The following is a 20,357-nucleotide window of genomic DNA, read 5'->3' on the forward strand; positions in this document are numbered from 1 at the left end:
TTCGTTTATATTGTGGCTGACTATTATCGTGTTAAAACAAATAATTGGAAAATTTCTTTTCCTCTTTCTTATCACTGCCATGGATAAATTGAACTAGAAATAGGTTAAACGCAGCAGATTTGAGCTACATTAATCTGACTAAAAGTTTCGACTGTTATGTTAAACTGCATCGTTTGCATGAAATATACGTAAGAAGTACTTTTGAGATCCCTGTAAATAAAGAAAGGGAAGAGAAATAGCAGAAAGGGTCCATCCCCGTTTTTAAACGGTGAGGATAAAAGGCGGCACTGATGAGTATGAATTGCGGAATGGCATGTGGCATGACCTGCGGCATGGCATAATTATGCGAAATACGATACTTGCGAAATGACTCAAAGAAATAAATTAACTGAAGAGTGCGTCTCTTTTTGGCGTCAGTTATAATATAAGAGCATTAGCTTTTTCGATGTTGCAGAAAATGTAACAGATGAACTGATTAGAAAGTACAAGCTTGCAGCTGGGATAGAACATGTCTGATCGGTGGTTAGGAAGAAGTGAGGGTGAAGAAATCGATGACTGGAATACTGTTTATTGTTGTCACATTCAAGGAACTATGAGTACATTTGCCTATACTCGGACACTTTTTGCATTTATCACAATAACTTACCTCAGAAGGGCGGGAGCAAGGAATTTTCTAGTATATAGTACCTTCCTTTAATACGTAAACACGTTCTAAAGATTGGCTGGTTGAACGCCTTAGGTTTCTCCGTAATTTTGAAAAATAATGTAGACGTTGAGCGGCCTGTTCTCGGACGCGTACGATCGTTCGCAGATGGTTAATCGCCTTTTCTGGAAAAAAAAAAAATCTCCTTCATCATGTTAATATACGTCTCGTTAAAGGAAAAACGAAGAAATATTAAAAGTATATGTTACCTTTTCCCGAAAAATTGTAAATGGTTTGAACCCAGGAGTCATGTCATAAGTACGTAAATTATGATCATCCGGGTGAGTGTAGTCCTGAGAAGGACTGTTTGTGGTGACTTTGACTGACGTTTCGACAACCTGAGTGGAAGTCATCTTCAGAGTCAAGTTAATTGTGGAACGTCAGTAGGTGGTATATATACGTCTCTGGTTGTTAACCTGATTGGTCAACGAAGTCCAGATGTTATTGGTCGTTTGTCAGTAAGCCGTGATGTTATTGGCTGTGAAGACTGTAAAAAGTGATTGGTGCGTTTCGATCCGTCTTTTGTTAGTCAAAAAGTCCGTGGGTCTATTGTTAGTAAAATGTCTATTGTTTGTTTGTTTCGTTGTTATTGTCAATAAGTCGTTTGTGTGGTGCAGGTAGTTGTAGGCAACGGTTGAGTGGCGTTTGTTCTAAGTTAGTAAACCAGCTTTCCAGAGTGAGTCGTTGATAGTAATTTGTACAGTAGGTAATGCACTTGGCAGAGTCCCAGTCGATTCTGTGGTTCGTTTGTAAATGGTGCTCAGCAATGTGATTGTTGATATCACCATTTCTAGTTGCTCGTTTGTGTTCAGTCAGTCGTACGTTTAAATTTCTGCCGGTCTCACCAATATAAGTGGCCTGGCAGTCGCAGCATTTGATCTTGTAAACTGCTCCCTGTCTGCGGTTAGGTTCGTCTTTGTCCTTTACTTTCGTCAGTAGTTGTCGTAAAGTGGTTATAGGTTTGTGAGCTACACGGATATTGTAAGGTTGTAGAATCCGTGCGATAGTCTCAGAAGTGCCCCTTACGTAAGGTATAGTTACAGTAGTTACGAGAGTAGCGTCGTTGTTTGTGACGTTAGGTTCAGTGTTCTTGTAAGTGTTACGTCTAACAAAGTCCTTGTTGTAGTTGTTCTTGTTGAAAACGTTGTCTAAGTAGTTGTTTTCGTCTGCGAGTCTGTCAGGTGAGTCACAAACCAGTTGAGCTCGCCTTGTTAAGGTCTGTATAGTCGTTGCTTTGTGAGAAGTAGGGTTGTAGGATGACTGGTCCAGTAGTCTGTCAGTATGTGTTGGTTTCCTGTAAACCGTAGTACTTAGTTTGTTGTCGTTGTTGTTACGGGTAACTAAGCAGTCTAGAAAAGGTATTTTACCATTTTCTTCGATCTCCTTAGTAAATTGTATGTCATCGTTCTGTCTGTTAAGGTGTTCGTGGAAATCGTCAATTTCGTCTTTGTGTACTGCTGTAAAGGTGTCGTCTACGTACCGTAACCAGAGCGGTAGTGTCCGTTTGTAGGTTGCTAGGGCTTGTTCCTCGATGTTCTGCATGACAATTTCTGCTACAACAACAGAAACTGGTGAGCCCATAGCTGTTCCGTGTAACTGTTTGTAGTGCTTTCCGTTGTACTGGAAGTACGTGGACGTTAAGCAGAGGTTCAGTAAGTCCATTAAGTCATCTGTGGGCAGTGGCAGTTTTGTCGTGGAGTTCTCGATGGCGGTAGCAGTACAGTCTAGAGCCAGTTGAAGTGGAATACTAGTGAACAGTGATTTCACATCAAAAGACACAAGTTTGTGGTCGTCAGGTATTTGTACCGTCTTGATGGCGTCAATAAAGGTCTCGGTAGACTGCAGTTTGTGTCGGGATTCGTTTGTCAACGGTTTCAGTATAGTAGTCAAGTATTTGGATAGTTCGTAAGTCGGGGACCCACAGAACGAGACTATGGGTCGCATGGGTATGTTAAGTTTGTGTATTTTCGGTAGTCCGTAGAGTTTAGGTGGTTGCGGTACGCGGCACCTCAGTCTGTTGTAACGTTGTATGTCAATAACGTCAGTTTTCTTAAGGTCAAGTAGTTTACTGTTGAGTTTACGTTGAAGTGATGGCGTTGGGTCTCGTTTCAGTTCTTCGTAAAGTCAGTTTGGAAGAGACCTCGGCTCGGGTATTAAAGCGTTGAAACATTATGTAGTGGTCTATAGTTACCGGTGCCACGGCACGTATCGCATTTGTTATCTAATTCCACATTATTATCCCATAATTTTATTTCATAGATATAACGAGCTATAGTTGTGTTAACGTGTACTAAAATATGTGGGTCGTGAGGAAAAATACCCCGCTACCCTCCCCCGCCGGTCGGGTCAATGAAACTTACAACTTACAACTTGACCTGTGACCTACCCACCGAAAGCGCTTTCTTCGCCCGCCGTTTCAAATCACAAATATTTATAGCCAATTTTTTAATTTAAGAGCCGATTTCTCTAATTATCAAAAATCGGGCGTCAGTCGTGAAATTTCGAATTTCTTCATATTTTGCCCATGTAATCTCTATAGTAGAGTATTTTCAAAAATAACGTTAAAAGTTTCATCAGCGTGTTATTTTTCTCGAAATCGGGCAAAATTTGAAATAAGGCAAATTAGCGTCCTTTCGGTCACGAAACTGACTGAAAATTACTCATTTTCATCTCGCTCGTAGAAAGAAACACGATGTCCTCCATTCATGAAATGTTTACAAAATATAAACACATCCATCTTCTTCATAATGCACTAGTTAAATTTAGATAAGCTTGAAAATTGGAAATGCTTCGGCCGTTAGAAGAAACCCCATTTCGGCAGTTTAAAAATGGAACCTCCAACCATTAATGTTAGCCTTTTTCTGTAGTTAGGAAACACTATAGTAACTGTCCACTTCGTTTTTGATATTTGCAAAGAAAAGTGTCGTACAGTAGAAAATATGAAGTGACTGTTGAAAAAAAGGGCATTAAGCTGTGTTCTAAACGTCCGCGAGTTCTCACGCCCAAGGAACCTCCCTCCCCTCCCCATCCCCCTCGCCAAGAAAAAAAACCGTTTTTCAAGCACAGGGTGTGTATATTTGGCAGACGGCTGGTTTAGGAACTTGAAGAACTACATATTTACAGAGGTAAAATACGTTACATTATCGACGAGATACGTACGCAAGTTGAACTTGTCAATTACGTGGAAGTCAAAAGGTGAAAAGCGAACATGAAACTTTAATTTACTCAGTCCCTTGGCTACGAAAATTCATGGCTTTCTTTACCCTCACTCCTCCCTAACCAGCGATCGACATGATTTATCCCAGCCTTGTATTTTCTAATGCTCTTTCTGTCGTCTAGTTGTTTTTTCATTTAGGTGTTTTATTTATTCATTTATTTTCTTATTTGAAAACTCGTATCAATCTTATGTCACTACTTAGTTAACTTGCATTTAACTATCTAAATAATAATTAGTCATTTAGGTGTTTTATTTATTCATTTATTTTCTTATTTAATTCTCTTTCTCTTTGTTTAATGAATCATTTCTATTTTTGTGCTGTTAATTTTCTGTTCCTTTTGAGCGTGCAAACAACTGTAAATGCCTCGAATAGCCCTTGCTAATTGTGGGTTATAACATTGTAAGTTGTCTTTTCTCATAATAAATTGTTGTTGCTGTTCAATATTCAGCTTGTAGTCCACAACATCTAAAATTATAAAATTGGCGCGAAAACAGGACGCGCTCTTTAGTTAATTTATTTCTTTAAGTCATTCGGCAAGTATCGTATTTCGCATAATTATGCAATGCCGCAGGCCCATGCCGCCTTTTACCCTCACCGGTTTTTAAAAACATTGTCCATAGAGTTTTCCAATCTTCATACATCTAAAAATGAGAGCTCGTGATTAGTGAATTATAGATTGCAAAAGAAAGCACACGCACACACAACGACAACAACAACAACAACAAAAAACAAGACAGAATTTGAACGTTTCTAAGGGAAAAAGTAATAACAATAAAAACCGTAACAAATTTAATGAAACCAAGATAGTGGTCAATACTGGTGTTATTAATAATGTTATTTTGTTGCGCTTTTTGATCCTGAAATATTCTTTGTGTGAAGATGAACGTAATTAACTAATTAGATTTTTGAACGTCGCAGTTTTCAGTGGACCTATGAATAAATTGAATTATAATTATTACACCAGAGAAACATTAACGAACTGTAAACAAAACGGCGGACATGGAAGTTTGCTGTTCGTTTAAGTCGATAGTTGGTGGGCCATGCTCGTTTGCTCGTAGAGACAGAACAAGGTCCAGCGAGATAGTACCTCTGCTGTCCTCAGTGTGTCCTGTACAAAGAATATTGACCAGCACAAGTCATGTTATGGTTTTCAAGATGTAGGGAACGAGGGCCATAGTTTCAACGCCAGAAAACATCAAGACAATGACGATTGGGGCTTAGCTGTTGAGAAACATTTATTACCAAAGACACTTATCGGGCCCGGTAAGTTTCCGGGACTTTTGAGAAACGGGCTCCAGTGCTTATAAGCGGCAGTTAACGGTATTCCTGGAGAGAAGGTAGACACAGAAATACCGAATGTAGAAGCCGTAGCATGTCCTTATTGCTACTTCGTGATTTAATATTGTTAACACAATGTTCTGCTTTAGTTCTTTTTCGTTTCTCTCCAGAAAGAACTCCTTTCCTTTTATCAGGTGTGGGACTTAATTAACAAACGTACCGACCAAATTTGACGGCATTTAAATGGTGATGTTATGCTTTGTTGGACTTCGAATATAATGTGCCCGTTTCTGAGTACTTATTCTGTTTGCGAAAGTATGGAAGAAAACGGACATTAGTTACGAAAACTAGTCACTTAAAATCGTCTTTATCCCCATTAAAACATACATTGAAACTGATACATTGAGACATTGAAGCAAACAAATCTTTATGGTGACACTTCCGGTTCATGGTTGTCACTTGACAGTGTAGCTTGCAAGTTGTTGTTGTTGTTGTTTTTTAAAAGAGAGAAATGTTTATTAATTCGTAAACTGGATTGTTTTGTTACTCAGAGGGTGAGAGTACAGAAATAACCCGAGTGCGGGTTAATGAAGAGTTCGATGCTAAATTGTTGTTAAAACATGTATGAAATGATCATGAAAAACTGAAAACCTCGATGTCGACACACTAATATGTTTATCGAGCGGGAATAGATGAAGAAGATGGCCAAAACTTATGTTGGATTTTTCATTAAGCTATCAGCTTAGTTTCCGTACCTTTGTGTCTCAAATTGACGAACGTTTTTTATTCTCTTTTGGCTTTCGTAGTTCGCGGTCACCGGCTATGTCACGCCATTGTTTACAATGCAAACGCCAGATTTTCGACAGGGTAGGTGATAAATTCGAGGCCCTGCGAGTCACTTAAAATAATTTACCCAAAGGTTTCTTTTGATGTTATGATTGATAAGTACACAGTGAAGCCATAGAAAGTCATTTTATGATAATCTAAGTTATCGCCCATGGGTAAAATTGCCGGTAGTTTAGTTCAAAAAGTTGGTTGTTAAAAATTTGCATTTATCGCATGTTGTTCTAGATCTGTTTCGGGCATAAAAGTAACCTAAGTTTTGAATGTTTTTCTGTAGAACAGAAGAAGAAGGCCTACAAAAGCAATAGATGAGATTTCATGATCCGTGACTGGCTGTGGATTGATACGCGACCGGCCAAAGTTAAGGAAAATTCCGCCCGGCCGGAAGCGAATTTTGAACTTAACTGAACTGAAAATCGTTTTTCGCTTGTTTACGCGTAAGGAAGCCGTATTTGGAAAAACTAACTACAGCCCGTTTTGTTTGTTACTAAGGCCTACCTATGAGCAAAATATGAGCGAAATCGGTTTTTTGACTTGTGCCACCAAAAGTTGATTTCGGTCGATATTTGTGGAAAGTCGCTCTTAAATAGTCCTATTTAGGAGTATACTTACCAGGTTGATCACAATTTACCTACCTATAATCCAGTATTGGCCCCCTAATGTCGACATGGAAAAAGATGATCGACTAAAATAAACCGACGCACTATCGGATGGCCTTACATGGACGTTGTAATTGTCGGGGCACATTTGAAAATATCAACAGATGATGCGCTCTGCCTGCAGAAAAAACTATTCCCTTCTAAAGTTGAATAACTGTGAGAACATTTAGGTGCACAATCTGAAAGAGAACACAAGCAATGTAAAATTTGTTATTACAGTTGTTGTTACTGTCATTCTAAGGTTGAAATTTATTTTGCTGGGTAGTTTTCTTTATATACCTTCCTTAAGGAAATGTCTCACTTCTATCAGAAATGGGTGCACTTAAAATGGAGCCTAGCTCTACTGTGCAGTCCCTCACCTTCCTAGTTTTAATTTTACTATGATTATTTTAATTTTATTATCTACTGTTCTTTAGTGAAGGTGGAAGTATTGTAAAGAAAGAAAAAAAGAAAGAAGGAAGGAAGGAAGGAAGGAAGGAAGGAAGGAAGGAAGGAAGGAAGGAAGGAAGGAAGGAAGAAAGAAAGAAAGAAAGAAAGAAAGAAAGAAAGAAAGAAAAGAAAAGAAATGTTAAATAGGTTTAATGTTGGATAAACATTTTGAAAAAAAAGAACAAATATCACAAACGGCACACAAGTTCTAGAGTTATTTTGCGTCTTAAGTTGCTTTATTGGAAATATATGATTTTCTCTAATCATCAATACTACTGCCATAATAAAACCTCACCGATAAAAATTGCTGAATATTCTTTAACGTCAATTCCATGCTTGCTAATGGCCACGAAGCTGTAGTTTCCTTTCACTAATCTGAAGAGTCCTTCCACGTTAGTGTCATTAAACAGTACTGTATAGTTCATTATCAAGGCTGTATAAATGGGAAGAGTTCCAGTGACAGACCATGGCAGTTTGAAGCTTGGAAATGAGCGCACAACAGGAGATGGATCTGGTAAAATAACCTTGGGCGGAGCTAATGGAAATAGAAAAGCAACGAGAGGTTAACATTGTCAAACATTCATGATATATCACACGGCCATTTTGATTTTTCGACATTTCAGGTCCTAGCGACATGCAAGACACGTGTCAAATATGAACCCAGTATAGAACTTAGTTGGCCACCTGTTTGCGGTAGGTCAGTGGTTATTTCGAAGGTTTTGCTGATTCCCGGCAGGAACTCAGAAGTTGCCGTCACATACATATGACAAGATGAACTTTTTTCTCTTCTGTCTCATTTACTGAGATTAAACTTTCCAATCTTTGTAACGAATGTATCTAACTGCCATTTGCAACCCTCGAAATGATGATTTCCATAAACTTGAGATTAGTTAATGTTGAAAATATTTTGTAATAAGGTTATAATTATTAGGCATTATCAGAAGCAAACAAAACCTGGGAGAGATAACAAAGCCTGTGCACGAGGCGAGCCAAGAAAGTTAAACTTATTCTAAACTTGTTGTCTTTCTCAAATTTATTGACTTTCTCTGGAAAAGCTGTTGATGTCGATGCAATCGTTGAAAACTTATTTTATTTTTTCAAGACCTGTTTTACAGGAGAAAAAGGACGAATCCACTGTTGTTTACGAACACTGCTTGCAGATTGTAAAGGATGGAAAGAAAGGACATTAATTCAAGTTTTCAAAGCATGTTCTGGACTACAAGATGGCCGACACTTACAAAAAGTAGAACGCACAAGCATATTATGTAGTGGATTCCAAAGTACAGAAGCAGCCACTGTGAAAGAGTGCTTTCTATACGTTTTCAGGTTAAACTTTGGTTTGACAAGTAAATTCTGCTAATCCCATTTGGTAAAGCTGGAACTTAAAGTTTGTTTCTTCAATGACCGTAAAATCAAACTTTGCTGAAAACGATGTCAATTAGAACAATCGATTTATTCGCGATAGCTTCCACTTTGGAGAGTTCTCGTAATATTATTCGCCATCCAGGAAAGTAAATGTACATTCTTTCAGCATTTGTTTGTTGAAAAACAATGAAATACCCAATAGCACTTTTATTGTACTTACCAAATGGAACCGCAGTAAAGAATATCCAATATCCTCTGTATTGATCCGCGTAGTCTGAGTGGAATGTCAAAACCACGTAGTTTCCAGGTACATCAAATGTCTTCCCAATAAGCTCGCCACAGTAGTACCCAATCTCCTTCACGTTCTCAATAGAGATTTTCAAGTAATCATATCTGTCAAAAAACCCAAACGACCAGGTTGCGTTCATTATGTATGGCAGAGAAAGGGGGGGGGGGGGGGGGGAAACGGCAGGTAAAACTTTTCAAGACTTCTTTTCTTTTTTGGATCCCCCCAATGTGTCTCCGCAAAAAATTAGCAGCCCCCCTCATGTTTAGATAAATTTTAATGCACCCCCTCTCCCAAATCTTGTTCAAATAAACACAGGTACCCTTAAGTGATCCAGTCTTCCTGATACCACGTGCTGTGCCTACAGTGCCTCCCTGATCGAGAAGTCACAGCCTCAGGGATTACAGGTGGCATCTCCTCATAACTTTTAGCATCACCAATATCCTCTTTGTCTGTTTCACTTTCATCACAAGATTCAACAAAGGCGACTACTTCATATCCTCACCACCTTCTTCACTTCCTTCGATGCCAGTGTATCCCTCATAGTCATTCAGGTGAAAAGAATTATACTATATACCTTCAGAATCTTTGTTGTGTAGCATGATGTTTGCCATTATCCTAGTTATTTTGTCATTTTTCACTTCTTCCACTGATAATGTATGGTGTTTAAGATATTTTTCTAGTTCCTCAACTGTAAGTTTACATATCAGTTATAACGCACACGGTAAGACCAAATCTTTCCAGTTATGGTCTTCGTATCTTTTGTTCCTGAGCAACGCCTTATGTTTTTCCGCTGGTTTGCACGAATGTCTTTGGATCTCAGGTAGGCCCTTACAAAATTCTCTTCGACAATATATTTATTAGAGAAATTCTGGATGCTCTCAGGATCTTCTACATGAATGATCTTGAGAGAAAGTTATTTTTTAAGCTTTGCCCGTGGTAGGTCGTCGTCTACCTCGCGGAAAATCTTCTTTTCCTTGTTCTGGGGTAAAGATGTATCGAAGACATTCTTGTACTTGAATTGCAGTAGTCTGGAGAGGGAGCCCATATCCATGAAAATGCTATCAGGAAGAGACGGAAGAAGGAAAATAAAAGGAAATCTGAAAAACAATAACAATGCAGCCTAAAACGTAGATACACAGAAATAGTGAATAATGTGCTTGGACAAGAAAAGGCTGCTATAGTGCTCCCGGAACTTGGGGCAGCTTAACAAGTTGCTGTCAAGGTAAGCAAAGAGGAAGATCTTAAAGCCAGTCCAAGCCCTGACTTTTCTTAAAGAGACAGGTGTCTTTAGCGGTGAGGCACTTGAGCATGTTGAGTATATTCTCAGCCGACTTGGAACTCCTGGTGCAACAGTTGTAGAATCATCTGATGCAGAGTCATGTGGAGATGACAAAGGAGAAGACATCCAAGAAGAGTTTAGCTTATGAACAATGTAACAGTACCTTATACAGATAACAGCTGCGATATAAACAAATTGTTTATTTATGTTGTTTGGTAGACCACCATTTGTGGTTTCCCAGTACTGTTGATCGTGATATGCTTAAGATTGTATTTCGGTTGTCTGTTATTAAAATACTTTGATGTTCCATTTGACATGGCTTTAAGTCTTTTATAAAACTGAATACCCCCCTCCTCTTCACTGTAAAAAAATTGAGATCTCCCGTTTCACCACCCAAAACTATTAAGATCTCCCCCTAACCCCCCCCCCCCCACCCCTGCCATACATAATGAACGCAGTCTAAAGTTTATCCGATGGCGATAATCAAGGATTCGAAATTAATAAAATAAATACGACTTTAGAAACAATTAATGATTCCTTTTCAGCACCATAAAGGTCATCTGTTAAGGTCAACCAATTTGGTGAGACGTGGCTAATGCTAAAAAAAGCAGCAAAGTGTTTAAGTAGATCGTATTCTACCGTGCAAGATATCCATGTACTCTTTGAAGTTTATCAATAAATATAAGTAGCAGTGGTAGTAGTAGTTTTAGTAGTAGTTAAGTAGCATTAAACGTGAGCTGAGCCCTGCTTGAGCTTGTTTTCGGATCTTGTTCCTAACCGTTGAATAAGCTATGCACTTTTGAAACACTAATAAATTACAATTTCTTCATAAAAGGCAATATATTCGTGTAACAAAGAATTGTCCGAATTCAAATAAAAGTTATTTTATTACTTACTTGCATGAAGCAAATTCCTCCAGGTAAAAATCTCGAAAGTAAATTCTCATTGCCATCCCTTTAGGGATAGGAACCGAGTATTTGCAGTGCATATCACTCGGGTAGTCATTGGGGTATCCAGGACTCTGAAGTGTATTATTCACCACTGAACCACAATCTGATGAAGCAATTGCAAAATTATAGTTCTTGAACATTTTTACATCACTGAATTTATGGATGCATGTGATAACACCATGCTCAATATAAAGTTCGATCGAATGTACGTTAACTATACCAAGGAGTTACGTTTAAATCTGTTTGTGTTGTTATTTCTTACGCAAGATTGGCATGAGAAATGGTTGAAGAAGTGTAATATCTGTTCTCACCTTCCTTTGCGATGACACCTTCCTTGCCATTCCACATTAACAATATTGAGATGAAAAGACTTTTCATGATGCATAGATTGGTCCTCCGACGATGGTTACATAAAAGGTTCATCATTGCTGCGAGAAAGAAAAAGAGCAAAACTTGTAATTGATCGTAATAACCCTATTTAGGGAGGGCGGGGATTCAAGCGGCCACCCCTCGTAACATCAAAGCAATTAGGGATGAGGCCATGAAACTTGGAGGCATATATCATGTCTCAAGTTGTTTCCTTTGCGGTCCAGAAAGTGGAATGATGTCGAAAGATCATGTGACAATAATGTGATTTGTCTTTACAGTAGCCATCTTGGAACTCTCGATATCTCCAAAACCCCAGAAAATACTAAGAATTGATTCAAAAGTTATCAAGAGCAATACTCGAGAAATCTAATGGTGTTTGCGTTGACATCAAAAAAATATGAATATTGTTCTATTCAGTTTACTTCACCTTGGAGGGGGTTGGGGTTAGTTTAAGTATAATTTTTAATTGGTGAATAACACATCCAAAGATATTTCCTTTCAGGACTTTAATGGATTGTTATGACGTCAATTGACGTGATAATTACATCGGTATTTCCAAAAGGCGACCCCCTTGGTGCTGCCGACTTGGATTCCTAAATTTCCCCAAAACTTCACAAAGCCACTCCTATTGACCAAAAATGCTCTCTGCTGTATGCAGCAAGGAAGTTTAAACTTTTATCTGAAATCATTTAATCAATCATTTTATTCGCCGATTTTGTTAACATTTGAAGATGACTCGAACAGGACATTACTCGAATACCCTAGGCAGTCATGAACTTTCTGTCTATTGTTTCAGTAAGAATAAAGATCATTTTAACAAACGGCACTTAATTAATTTCGTCATACATAAGTTTTTTCCAAATCATACTTTCCCTAACAATAAAAAAAATCAACATGGTTAGCGACTGAAAAGACTTTATAACTAGGTAGAGAGGGCCCATTTTAACTAAGGTGCGTCCCCTTCAGCAAATTCGGATTCGGATTCACACAATCCGATTTTTGATTCACCGTTCCATTTATCCGAATCTGAAATACGATTCGAATGCAAGGAATCCACCCCCCACTAGTGAGGTTTTTGGATTCAATTTCAATCCGGATTCGGATTCTCCGTTCCTTTATCCATTTCATCGCGCTAACGCGCAATGCTCCTTGGAAATTCATCATGGCGTCCAACGGACGTCCACAGGTACGTGTTGTGCTGTTCTTTTCAAACGAGTATTTCCGTGGGATAGAAATGAAATTGGTCTTAATTAGTTAAATTTCCTTGTCATTCATTTATTCAGTCCCTGAAAATAACATACAGTAATAGCCCACGTATAAGAACCTGAATTTTCTAATTTAGCCTAAATAGGTTCTTATATAAATGGTACTTAAAGCAAATTTAGGCTACCAAGGTTCTTAAAATAGGTTCTTATATTTTCATATGAATTTCATCTGTTCATATATATATACTATAAATATACTCATAAAATATACTATATATATAATAAATATCATCTCATAATACAGTTTAATGGCAAACACAATAGACATACAACATGGCACTTAAGCTTGAAAGAAAAAAAGGAATGTCGAGTTACTTTTAAATAGATGATGATCTTAATTCAGCAGTTTCTACCTATACACTTTCACAGCAACCCCACTGATAAGAACCTAACTTAAAATTTTAGCCTAAATAGGTTCTTTTGTGGAGGGGGCTTAAAATGAAAATTTTAGCCTAAGAGGTTCTTAAAACTCAGGTTCTTATACGCGGGCTATTACTGTGGTGCATCTTATCGTGCAGGTTCGTCCTACATGACACCAGGTCGTACAGAAATTATGATATGCGAAAATCCAAGATGTTTAAAGGAATTTTCTGGACGTGGTCCCGGATTCTACGAGCTTGGAAATGGTGTATGTGCTTTTTATTCCAGTACAGAAACATGCTGTAGCCGTACATGCGACAAGAGCGAGAGGAATTACAGGAGTTAGAATTGAAATTCGTACGCGTTATGTATAGATGTTAGTTGCTACCAAAGTTGATTCCATTTTGTCATTGTTTATTCTGAAATCGTAATTTGAAAATTCATCTCTAAATTAAGCTCAACAGCGAGAGCTTATTATTATTATTATTATTATTGGATTACGTTACGCTTAATTGAATTTTGCCTGAAGTTCAACACATTGTGAATATATAGCCCTTTAAATTTGTTTTCCAATAAATTAGAAGACAGGCCAAACTATGCATATATGCGTGGTATGAACTATCGATCGAATCTCAAAACAATTTGAAAGAAGCTACCTCTCTGAAATTATTTGACTGCTTTCTCATTTACGATTTCGATTTAAAGTGAATATTCTCAGTCTTTTCTCATACAATTAGTAAAACCTACCTAAAATAACTTTATACGAACATTTGGCGATGTCTGGTCATGTCTCAATAAGCGCGTGAGTACCTATTTAAAATTGTTTACCATTAAGTTTTCTTTTTTCTGCTTTAGATGACTCAAATTCAACCCTTGATGCAAGCGCCATAGGAATAATGACAGTTAGCACTCCAAAAGCTGAACGTACGTCCACTGGAAAGTGGACCCGTGAAGAAGTACTCTGTCTTCGTCAGTTGTATAAAGATCACCAACACGACTTGAGGGATCCAAAACAGAAAAAGAGAATGGTGTGGGAAGAAATCTCACAAAAATAGTCTGGCAGGGTTACAACTATTCCTCAACAAAATGCGAAGTGAAATTTAAAAAACTTAAAGCAAAAACACACAAATACAGTAGACCATAATAACCAAATAGGTGGAGGAAATTTTTGCTCTAAGCCAATTTGTGACCCCAGTCTCAGAATGCTCTAGTATGGAAGGGAATAAAAAACGTTCTCCATCAAAAACATTGGCAGAATATCTAACAAAAGAAAATGAAGAGGCGACAAAGCCTAAAAAAAGAAAGGAAAAAACGAAAAGAAAGGAAAGTAGATGTTATAGAGGTCATCAGAGAATATCGAGAAAAAATGAAAAAGAAGGAGGAGGAGCGAATGCGGAAGTGTAAAGAAATGCACACTGATAAAATGAGAAGGTTTGACCGTCTGTTGGAGCTATATGAGAAGAAATTTCTAAGTAGGGGCTACTTTTTTGAAAAAAATGGGGCACCCTGTTAGCATTATGTATTGTACACAACACATTTGTACTTAATAATCTTTAGTTGAGTTTTTTGCTTCAGATCTTAAATTGATTCCTTTTAAATAGTTTCTATTTTCTCTCAACTTTACATGTAAGACTTTGAGTTCATTTAAAACAAATAAATTAAAATAATTAATTGTCTTGCTTGAACATGAGTGGAGCATTTAGGGATGTTGTAGTATACATTAGTATATTGCAAGGCTATTGCAATTTCATACGTTCAAGCTTATTTTTCTCTACTCTCACTGTGGGTCATGTAAAGAGTGAAGAGTGACAATGAAATTGTTGAATCGTAAGGGACCGATCATATTAAGGGAGGGAGGGCTGGTGCAAACGGATGGAGGCTATATTGAAATTCTCTTGTACAAGCATAATTATTTATTTGAAATTGCACTCTTGCTATTTATATCTCTGCAATGTACCGCAACATATGTCTAGTGCTTTGCATTAGAACCTGTATTTAACGGCCACCCATTAAGCAGCCACCCCTCATTGAGCGGCCAGTTGTCAAAGTCCTGAAAATATTGCCAGGATATTATTCTAAATAAAACCCTTATTAAACAACCATGGCCACCCTTCGGATTTCCTGATGAGGATATCGTCTATTGTTTTTACCTTTATTAAGCGGCCACTTGCTTTCAACAACCTTATGACAGATAAGAGTTTGAGATTGGAAGATAATAGCATAAAGGCATTCAAACACACACATATTGTCTTTTTGACTTGATTCAGTTGTCACTAAGCTAAGTAATGATCTCTTTATTTTCATGGGAATAAAGGAGATAATTATTTCCAGCATGCCTTATGCTAATTTCTCACAAGCACTTAATAAGTGGCCAGCCTCTGTTAAGCGGCCATTTACCATTCCCCAAAGGTGGCTGCTTAATATGGGTTCGACTGTATAACCTTGCAAACAGAGGCCTTCCTATACAGTGCCCTTAGGCTGTTGGGTATAAAATTAAATTTACAAATGATGATAGGTTACAGGATCAATCATCTATGAACAAAATAGCCTGCCTTCAGAAGTTTAAAATTTTCAATTGTTCTTGCATAATATCTTCATATCTTCTCGGGAATCTCTTAAAAGCAAATTGCTTTTATCATGCATGAATAACCATGAGAATTATTACAAATTTAACACACCATTTCCATGATCTCCGCTCTTTTCTGCACAGCCTCCTCGGGATCTCCAAAAATGTTCTCAAAGCCATTGATTTCATCCTCATGTTGTGGATCTAGAAAATCATCTACATCATCTTCGTTCAACATGCAGGAATTGTGCAGAACACATGCAGCAATGACTATAAGTGGATGTCTTCAACTAAATCGAGATCCATCAAAACCTTAAGTTTACGAAACCTCCCCTTCAAGAGACCAACAGTGTGCTCCACCTTTAATCATTTGCTGGAGAGAATAAAGTTAAAACGATGCTGCTCTCTACTCAGTCTACCATTGTCTTTAAAACCACCTATAAGCCAAGTTTTTAGTGGGTAAGCCCTATCACCAATGGTGTATAACATGTCACTTTCATGGTTTTCTGGGGCTTTCTGCAACGGAGAATTTCGCAAAACACGTGCGTCGTGTACTGACCCTAGCAATGCACAGTACACATCCCTAAAAAGTCTGTCACAGTCGCAAACAGCTTGCAGCTGAAGGGAGTGGAATTTTTTACGATTAACATACTGTTCGGGATGCACTCTGGGGGCCTTGGTAGGAATATGTGTCCCATCGACTATGCCAAGACACCGAGGCAAACCGTTATTTTGCTTAAACTTCTGCATGATTTCTCCAGCTCGTTCTTCTTGTGGCCATCGAATGAAGGTCTTCACACAATTGTCGACAAGTGCACTGCAAACTCTCCTCACAATGCGGTATACTGAAGATTTTGTGACATTAAAGCGATCAGAAACCGATCTTAAACACTCTGGATTACCCAGCACCCAGAGAGTTAAAAGTAATTGTTTTTACACTGACTGGTGGTCTTCTTCTCCTGTGCACTGTTGGTATTCCAGGGCAAGCTCCAAGAAGCCTGGTCACCGTTTCTGCACTTTGTCTTGGCAGGCGAGAATGAGATCGGAAAACTGAATCTGTGTAACTAGGGACAACTTTCTCGGCATAGCCAATAATTCTAACAGCTGGTTGCCTTTCTTTGTTTTTGTTCGACACTGACATTAACAGAAAAATGCCGTTGTTAATAGATTCTGTGAGCTGGTATCCATTGTCGTCGACTAAATCAAGTAAAGCATTGAAAATTGCCAGCCTTCGAATGCCCGCCATTTTGTTTTCAATTTCCGCGGAAGACTAGAGACGAGGCAGGGGGACTAGGAATCGGCAGGAAAAATCGTATTTCGGATTTCGCGTTTCATTTTGTAAACTGAATCCCTAAAATCTCGATTTTGTAATCCGAATCCGGATTTGCTAAAAGGAACTTACCCCTAGTGCTTCCCAATGTTTGATGCTACGAAACATTGCACCGTTTGAAAGACAAGATTTTTGTATAGAAAGAAAACAAATTATTAAAAAAGAAAAACAATTGAAGAAAACATAAACCCGCCAAGTGCACAGATCCGAGATTACTATTAAAGAACCGCAACATTATTTATCATGAATGTAAATACATGAAACATACACTTTGAACTGCGGATGAAAGATCAAATAGAAGAAAGATCCTCGCAGTTAGTACGCAACTTAAGCAGTTGCAAAAAGAGAGCCTAAAAAAAATCAGGCTCGAACGGGATTCGAACCCAGGACCTCTGCGATGACTCACAATATGACCAGCTCCTATTCTCACTGAATAATTAATTAGCGCATCATGAAACGACCTTTCAAATTGCTCCGTGGCCCTGGGGATGGCATTAGTGCATTTCGGGCTTTACTTATTAATAAGCTAGGCCATGTGGCTTTGATTTTACTCTGTCACAGCGCCGTCCGCCGAAACGAACGGCCGAGTTTCGTTTTTTCTAGTCGGTCAACCAACACCAGCCCGTTTTTTTTTTTTTTTTTTTTTTTTTTTTTTTTTCTTTTCTTCGCTTGAACTGTGGTTTCTTTCTTCATGGCGGAGCCGGCGGGCGATTTACCTGCGTTGCCACCAGCACCAGAACCGCCTCCAGAACCCCCGGCGGAACCTGCGCCAAGACCGGCAGCAGAACCCGTGGTGGAACCTAATCAGGTATTTTTTCTGTCTCTTCCGCTTTGTGGTACGTGTTTCGGCTTGTTTTCGTATGCTAGTCTTCTGTCGTAGGCCGTCTTATCATAGTTTTTTCTTTGGCGTTTCGGTTAGTTTGGTATTCTTACCTGTTTTCGCCGGTTTCGTTATCTGGGTGGTTTTTACGTGCCACGTGTCCCTTGGGTATGCTTGTTTGTCACCGTTCGTTCCCTTGTTTCTTGTGTTTTCTCTGGTGTTATCTCTACAAGTTCTTAGGACCTTTTTATGTTCGTAGGTTTTACCTTTAGGAGTAGACCTTTATTCTGGTATTGTTAAGTTATGTTTTCGGTTTGTGCCTGTTTTGTTTTGCGGGCTCCGGGAGCCCATACTTTATCTCTCGTTTCGGAAACCGCTTTTAATCCGTTGCATATCTTAGGTTTTTTGGCTCCGGGAGCCAGGTTGTAATGTATCTTTTATTGATCTACGGTCCGGGAGCCAGATTTTAAAGAAGTTTGTTATTAACGGTCCGGGACCGTTTTGGCTCCGGGAGCCAGATTTCAAAGAAGTTTGCTATTAACGGTCCGGGACCGTTTTGGCTCCGGGAGCCAGATTTTAAAGTAGTTTGTTATTAACGGTCCGGGACCGTTTTGGCTCCGGGAGCCAGTTTTGTGAGAAGATTGTTACTAACGGTCCGGGAGCCAGATTTCAAAGAAGTTTGTTATTAACAGTCCGGGACCGTTTTTGGCTCCGGGAGCCAGTTTTGTAAGAAGATTGTTATTAACGGTCCGGGACCGTTTTGGCTCCGGGAGCCAGATTTGAAAGGAGTTTCTTATTAACGGTCCGGGACCGTTTTTAGCTCCGGGAGCCAGTTTTGAAAGGAGTTTGTTATTAACGGTCCGGGACCGCTTTGGCTCCGGGAGCCAGTTTTGACAGGAGTTTCTTATTAACGGTCCGGGACCGTTTTTAGCTCCGGGAGCCTAGTTTTTAAAGGAGTTTGTTATTAACGGTCCGGGAGCCAGTTTTGAAAGGAGTTTCTTATTAACGGTCCGGGACCGTCTTTAGCTCCGGGAGCCAGTTTTGAAAGGAGTTTGTTATTAACGGTCCGGGACCGTTTTTGGCTCCGGGAGCCAGATTTGAAAGGAGTTTGTTATTAACGGTCCGGGACCGTTTTGGCTCCGGGAGCCGGCTTTAAAGGAGTTTAGTCTTTACGGTCCGGGACCGTATTTTTTGCTCCGGGAGCCAGCTTTGTAAGCGGTTTGTTATTACGGTCCGGGGACCGTTATTAGCTCCGGGGGCCAGTCTCAGGGTTTGTTGTTTACCGTACGGGACTATCCTTTGGCCTCAGAAACACAGTTTTGTGTTTATTGTTAGACGTTCGGAACCCGTTTCCTTAGGGTACGGTTTCGTGGTTCCGGGACCCCGCTGTTTTATAGGATTTTGTGCGTTTGGTCCTAGACCCTCGGGTATTCAGACCCCGCCTACGTTTTTGGAAAGAATTTCGTTTAAAATTTTAGCTTTCTTAGTGTTTCACCTTAGGCTGTATCAGTCAAGGGCTGACCCTCTTTTTGCTTTCGTATTTACGATTTCTGTCCGCGCGGCTCCGGGGCTGTTTGTCTCTAAGCGATCTTTTCTTTGTGTTTCGGGATCGTTCAACCCTTAACAGCTTTTTGGTTCCACACAGAAGTTTTTGTTCAGTTCACCGCCCGGTTTGTTTAGTTAAGAGATCATCGTTAGGTCGGTTAGGACGGCTTATATTTTAACGTTTGCGTTTGTTTATCTGGTTGGGAAGAGACATATCTGGACTACTCGCGTTTTGTCTGGGCCCTCGCTTAACCCTAGGTGTTCCTTTTTCGACCTCTCTTAGGCTGATGATCGCATTAAACTCCTGGAAGATAAACTTAAAGTTCTGGAGGAGAAACAGGGTACTAACACCGTCACAGCGGCCCTTTCATCTGTACGTAATGCCCTTCAGAAGCCAGGAACGGTTTATGATCCTTGGGAGGCGTCCGCCCACGTAGAGGCCCTGGTGCGGGCGGCCAGATCTGTCGCCCATGAGAAAGCAGACTACTATGCCGCAATTTTAGATAAGTTAAAGGGGAGATCCAACTCTCTCTCTCCTTCTGCACACCAGAGTTTACTCTTGGGCCTTTTGGGTGATCCAACCAGAGCGAAGGTGGCCAAGGAATCATCAGCGCTCCTTAAAGCTATACATCGTGAGGAGCCTTCGCTATTTAGCCGTCCCAGCTCTCGCCAGCTCAGGCGCCAACGCCCTTATCCCCCCAGTCAGCCTATTTGCTACAGATGCGGCTTGCCTGGGCATTTTGCGAGGGCTTGTAATCGCGGACGAGGTCGTGGGATTTATAGGCGTTAAGGAATAGCTGTGAATCGCGATTTTTTGTGCATTGTCATTTCTGAAGCTGTTTGAGTTGCTTGTAAACACGTTTGATTGTTTTCTTTAATCGGGGTTGCCTTAGGCCTTTTATCCCTTTGCTGTAATTTATATTTTGAACAGTGACGTCGTTTTACTCTAGTTTGTTGCTGTGCCAATTTTGTTGTTCTTGTTCATTTCTGTTTTGCTTAATAAAGACTTTGCTAAATGTTATTTGTCTCCCCGTCCTTTTAGCCTTTGCCTTATTTCTTCGTTGACTCCGGGGGTATCTCTAAGTGCCT

General features: G+C 39.4%; 2 protein-coding genes and 1 pseudogene across 2 annotated transcripts; 2 read left to right on the plus strand and 1 right to left on the minus strand.

Moving 5' to 3' along the window:
• Positions 1-925: 925 nt before the first annotated feature.
• On the minus strand, positions 926-2,647 carry LOC146481217 (uncharacterized). Its single transcript, XM_085109020.1, has one exon. The coding sequence runs from the start codon at positions 2,645-2,647 to the stop codon at positions 1,268-1,270; it is 1,380 nt and encodes a 459-aa protein (XP_084965146.1). The 3' UTR covers positions 926-1,267.
• Positions 2,648-13,176: 10,529 nt separating this feature from the next.
• LOC146481218 (uncharacterized) lies at positions 13,177-14,554 on the plus strand (annotated as a pseudogene).
• A 2,773-nt stretch (positions 14,555-17,327) lies between these two features.
• LOC146481219 (uncharacterized) lies at positions 17,328-20,207 on the plus strand. Its single transcript, XM_085108595.1, has 2 exons — positions 17,328-17,711; positions 19,552-20,207. Exons 1-2 carry the CDS (start codon positions 17,595-17,597, stop codon positions 20,056-20,058), a joined length of 624 nt encoding a protein of 207 aa, XP_084964721.1. The 5' UTR covers positions 17,328-17,594; the 3' UTR covers positions 20,059-20,207.
• The last annotated feature ends 150 nt before the right edge of the window (positions 20,208-20,357 follow it).

Source organism: Pavona decussata, unplaced genomic scaffold, assembly GCF_977016875.1.
Source record: "Pavona decussata unplaced genomic scaffold, jaPavDecu1.1 SCAFFOLD_51, whole genome shotgun sequence".
Classification (NCBI taxonomy): domain Eukaryota; kingdom Metazoa; phylum Cnidaria; class Anthozoa; order Scleractinia; family Agariciidae; genus Pavona; species Pavona decussata.

Coding starts and splice junctions, on each gene's coding strand:
- LOC146481217 (XM_085109020.1), bottom strand. CDS start 2,647: ATGCGACCCATAGTCTCGTTCTGTGGGTCCCCGACTTACGAACTATCC.
- LOC146481219 (XM_085108595.1), top strand. CDS start 17,595: ATGGCGGAGCCGGCGGGCGATTTACCTGCGTTGCCACCAGCACCAGAA. Junction 17,712..19,551: donor CCGTGGTGGAACCTAATCAG/GTATTTTTTCTG, acceptor GACCTCTCTTAG/GCTGATGATCGCATTAAACT.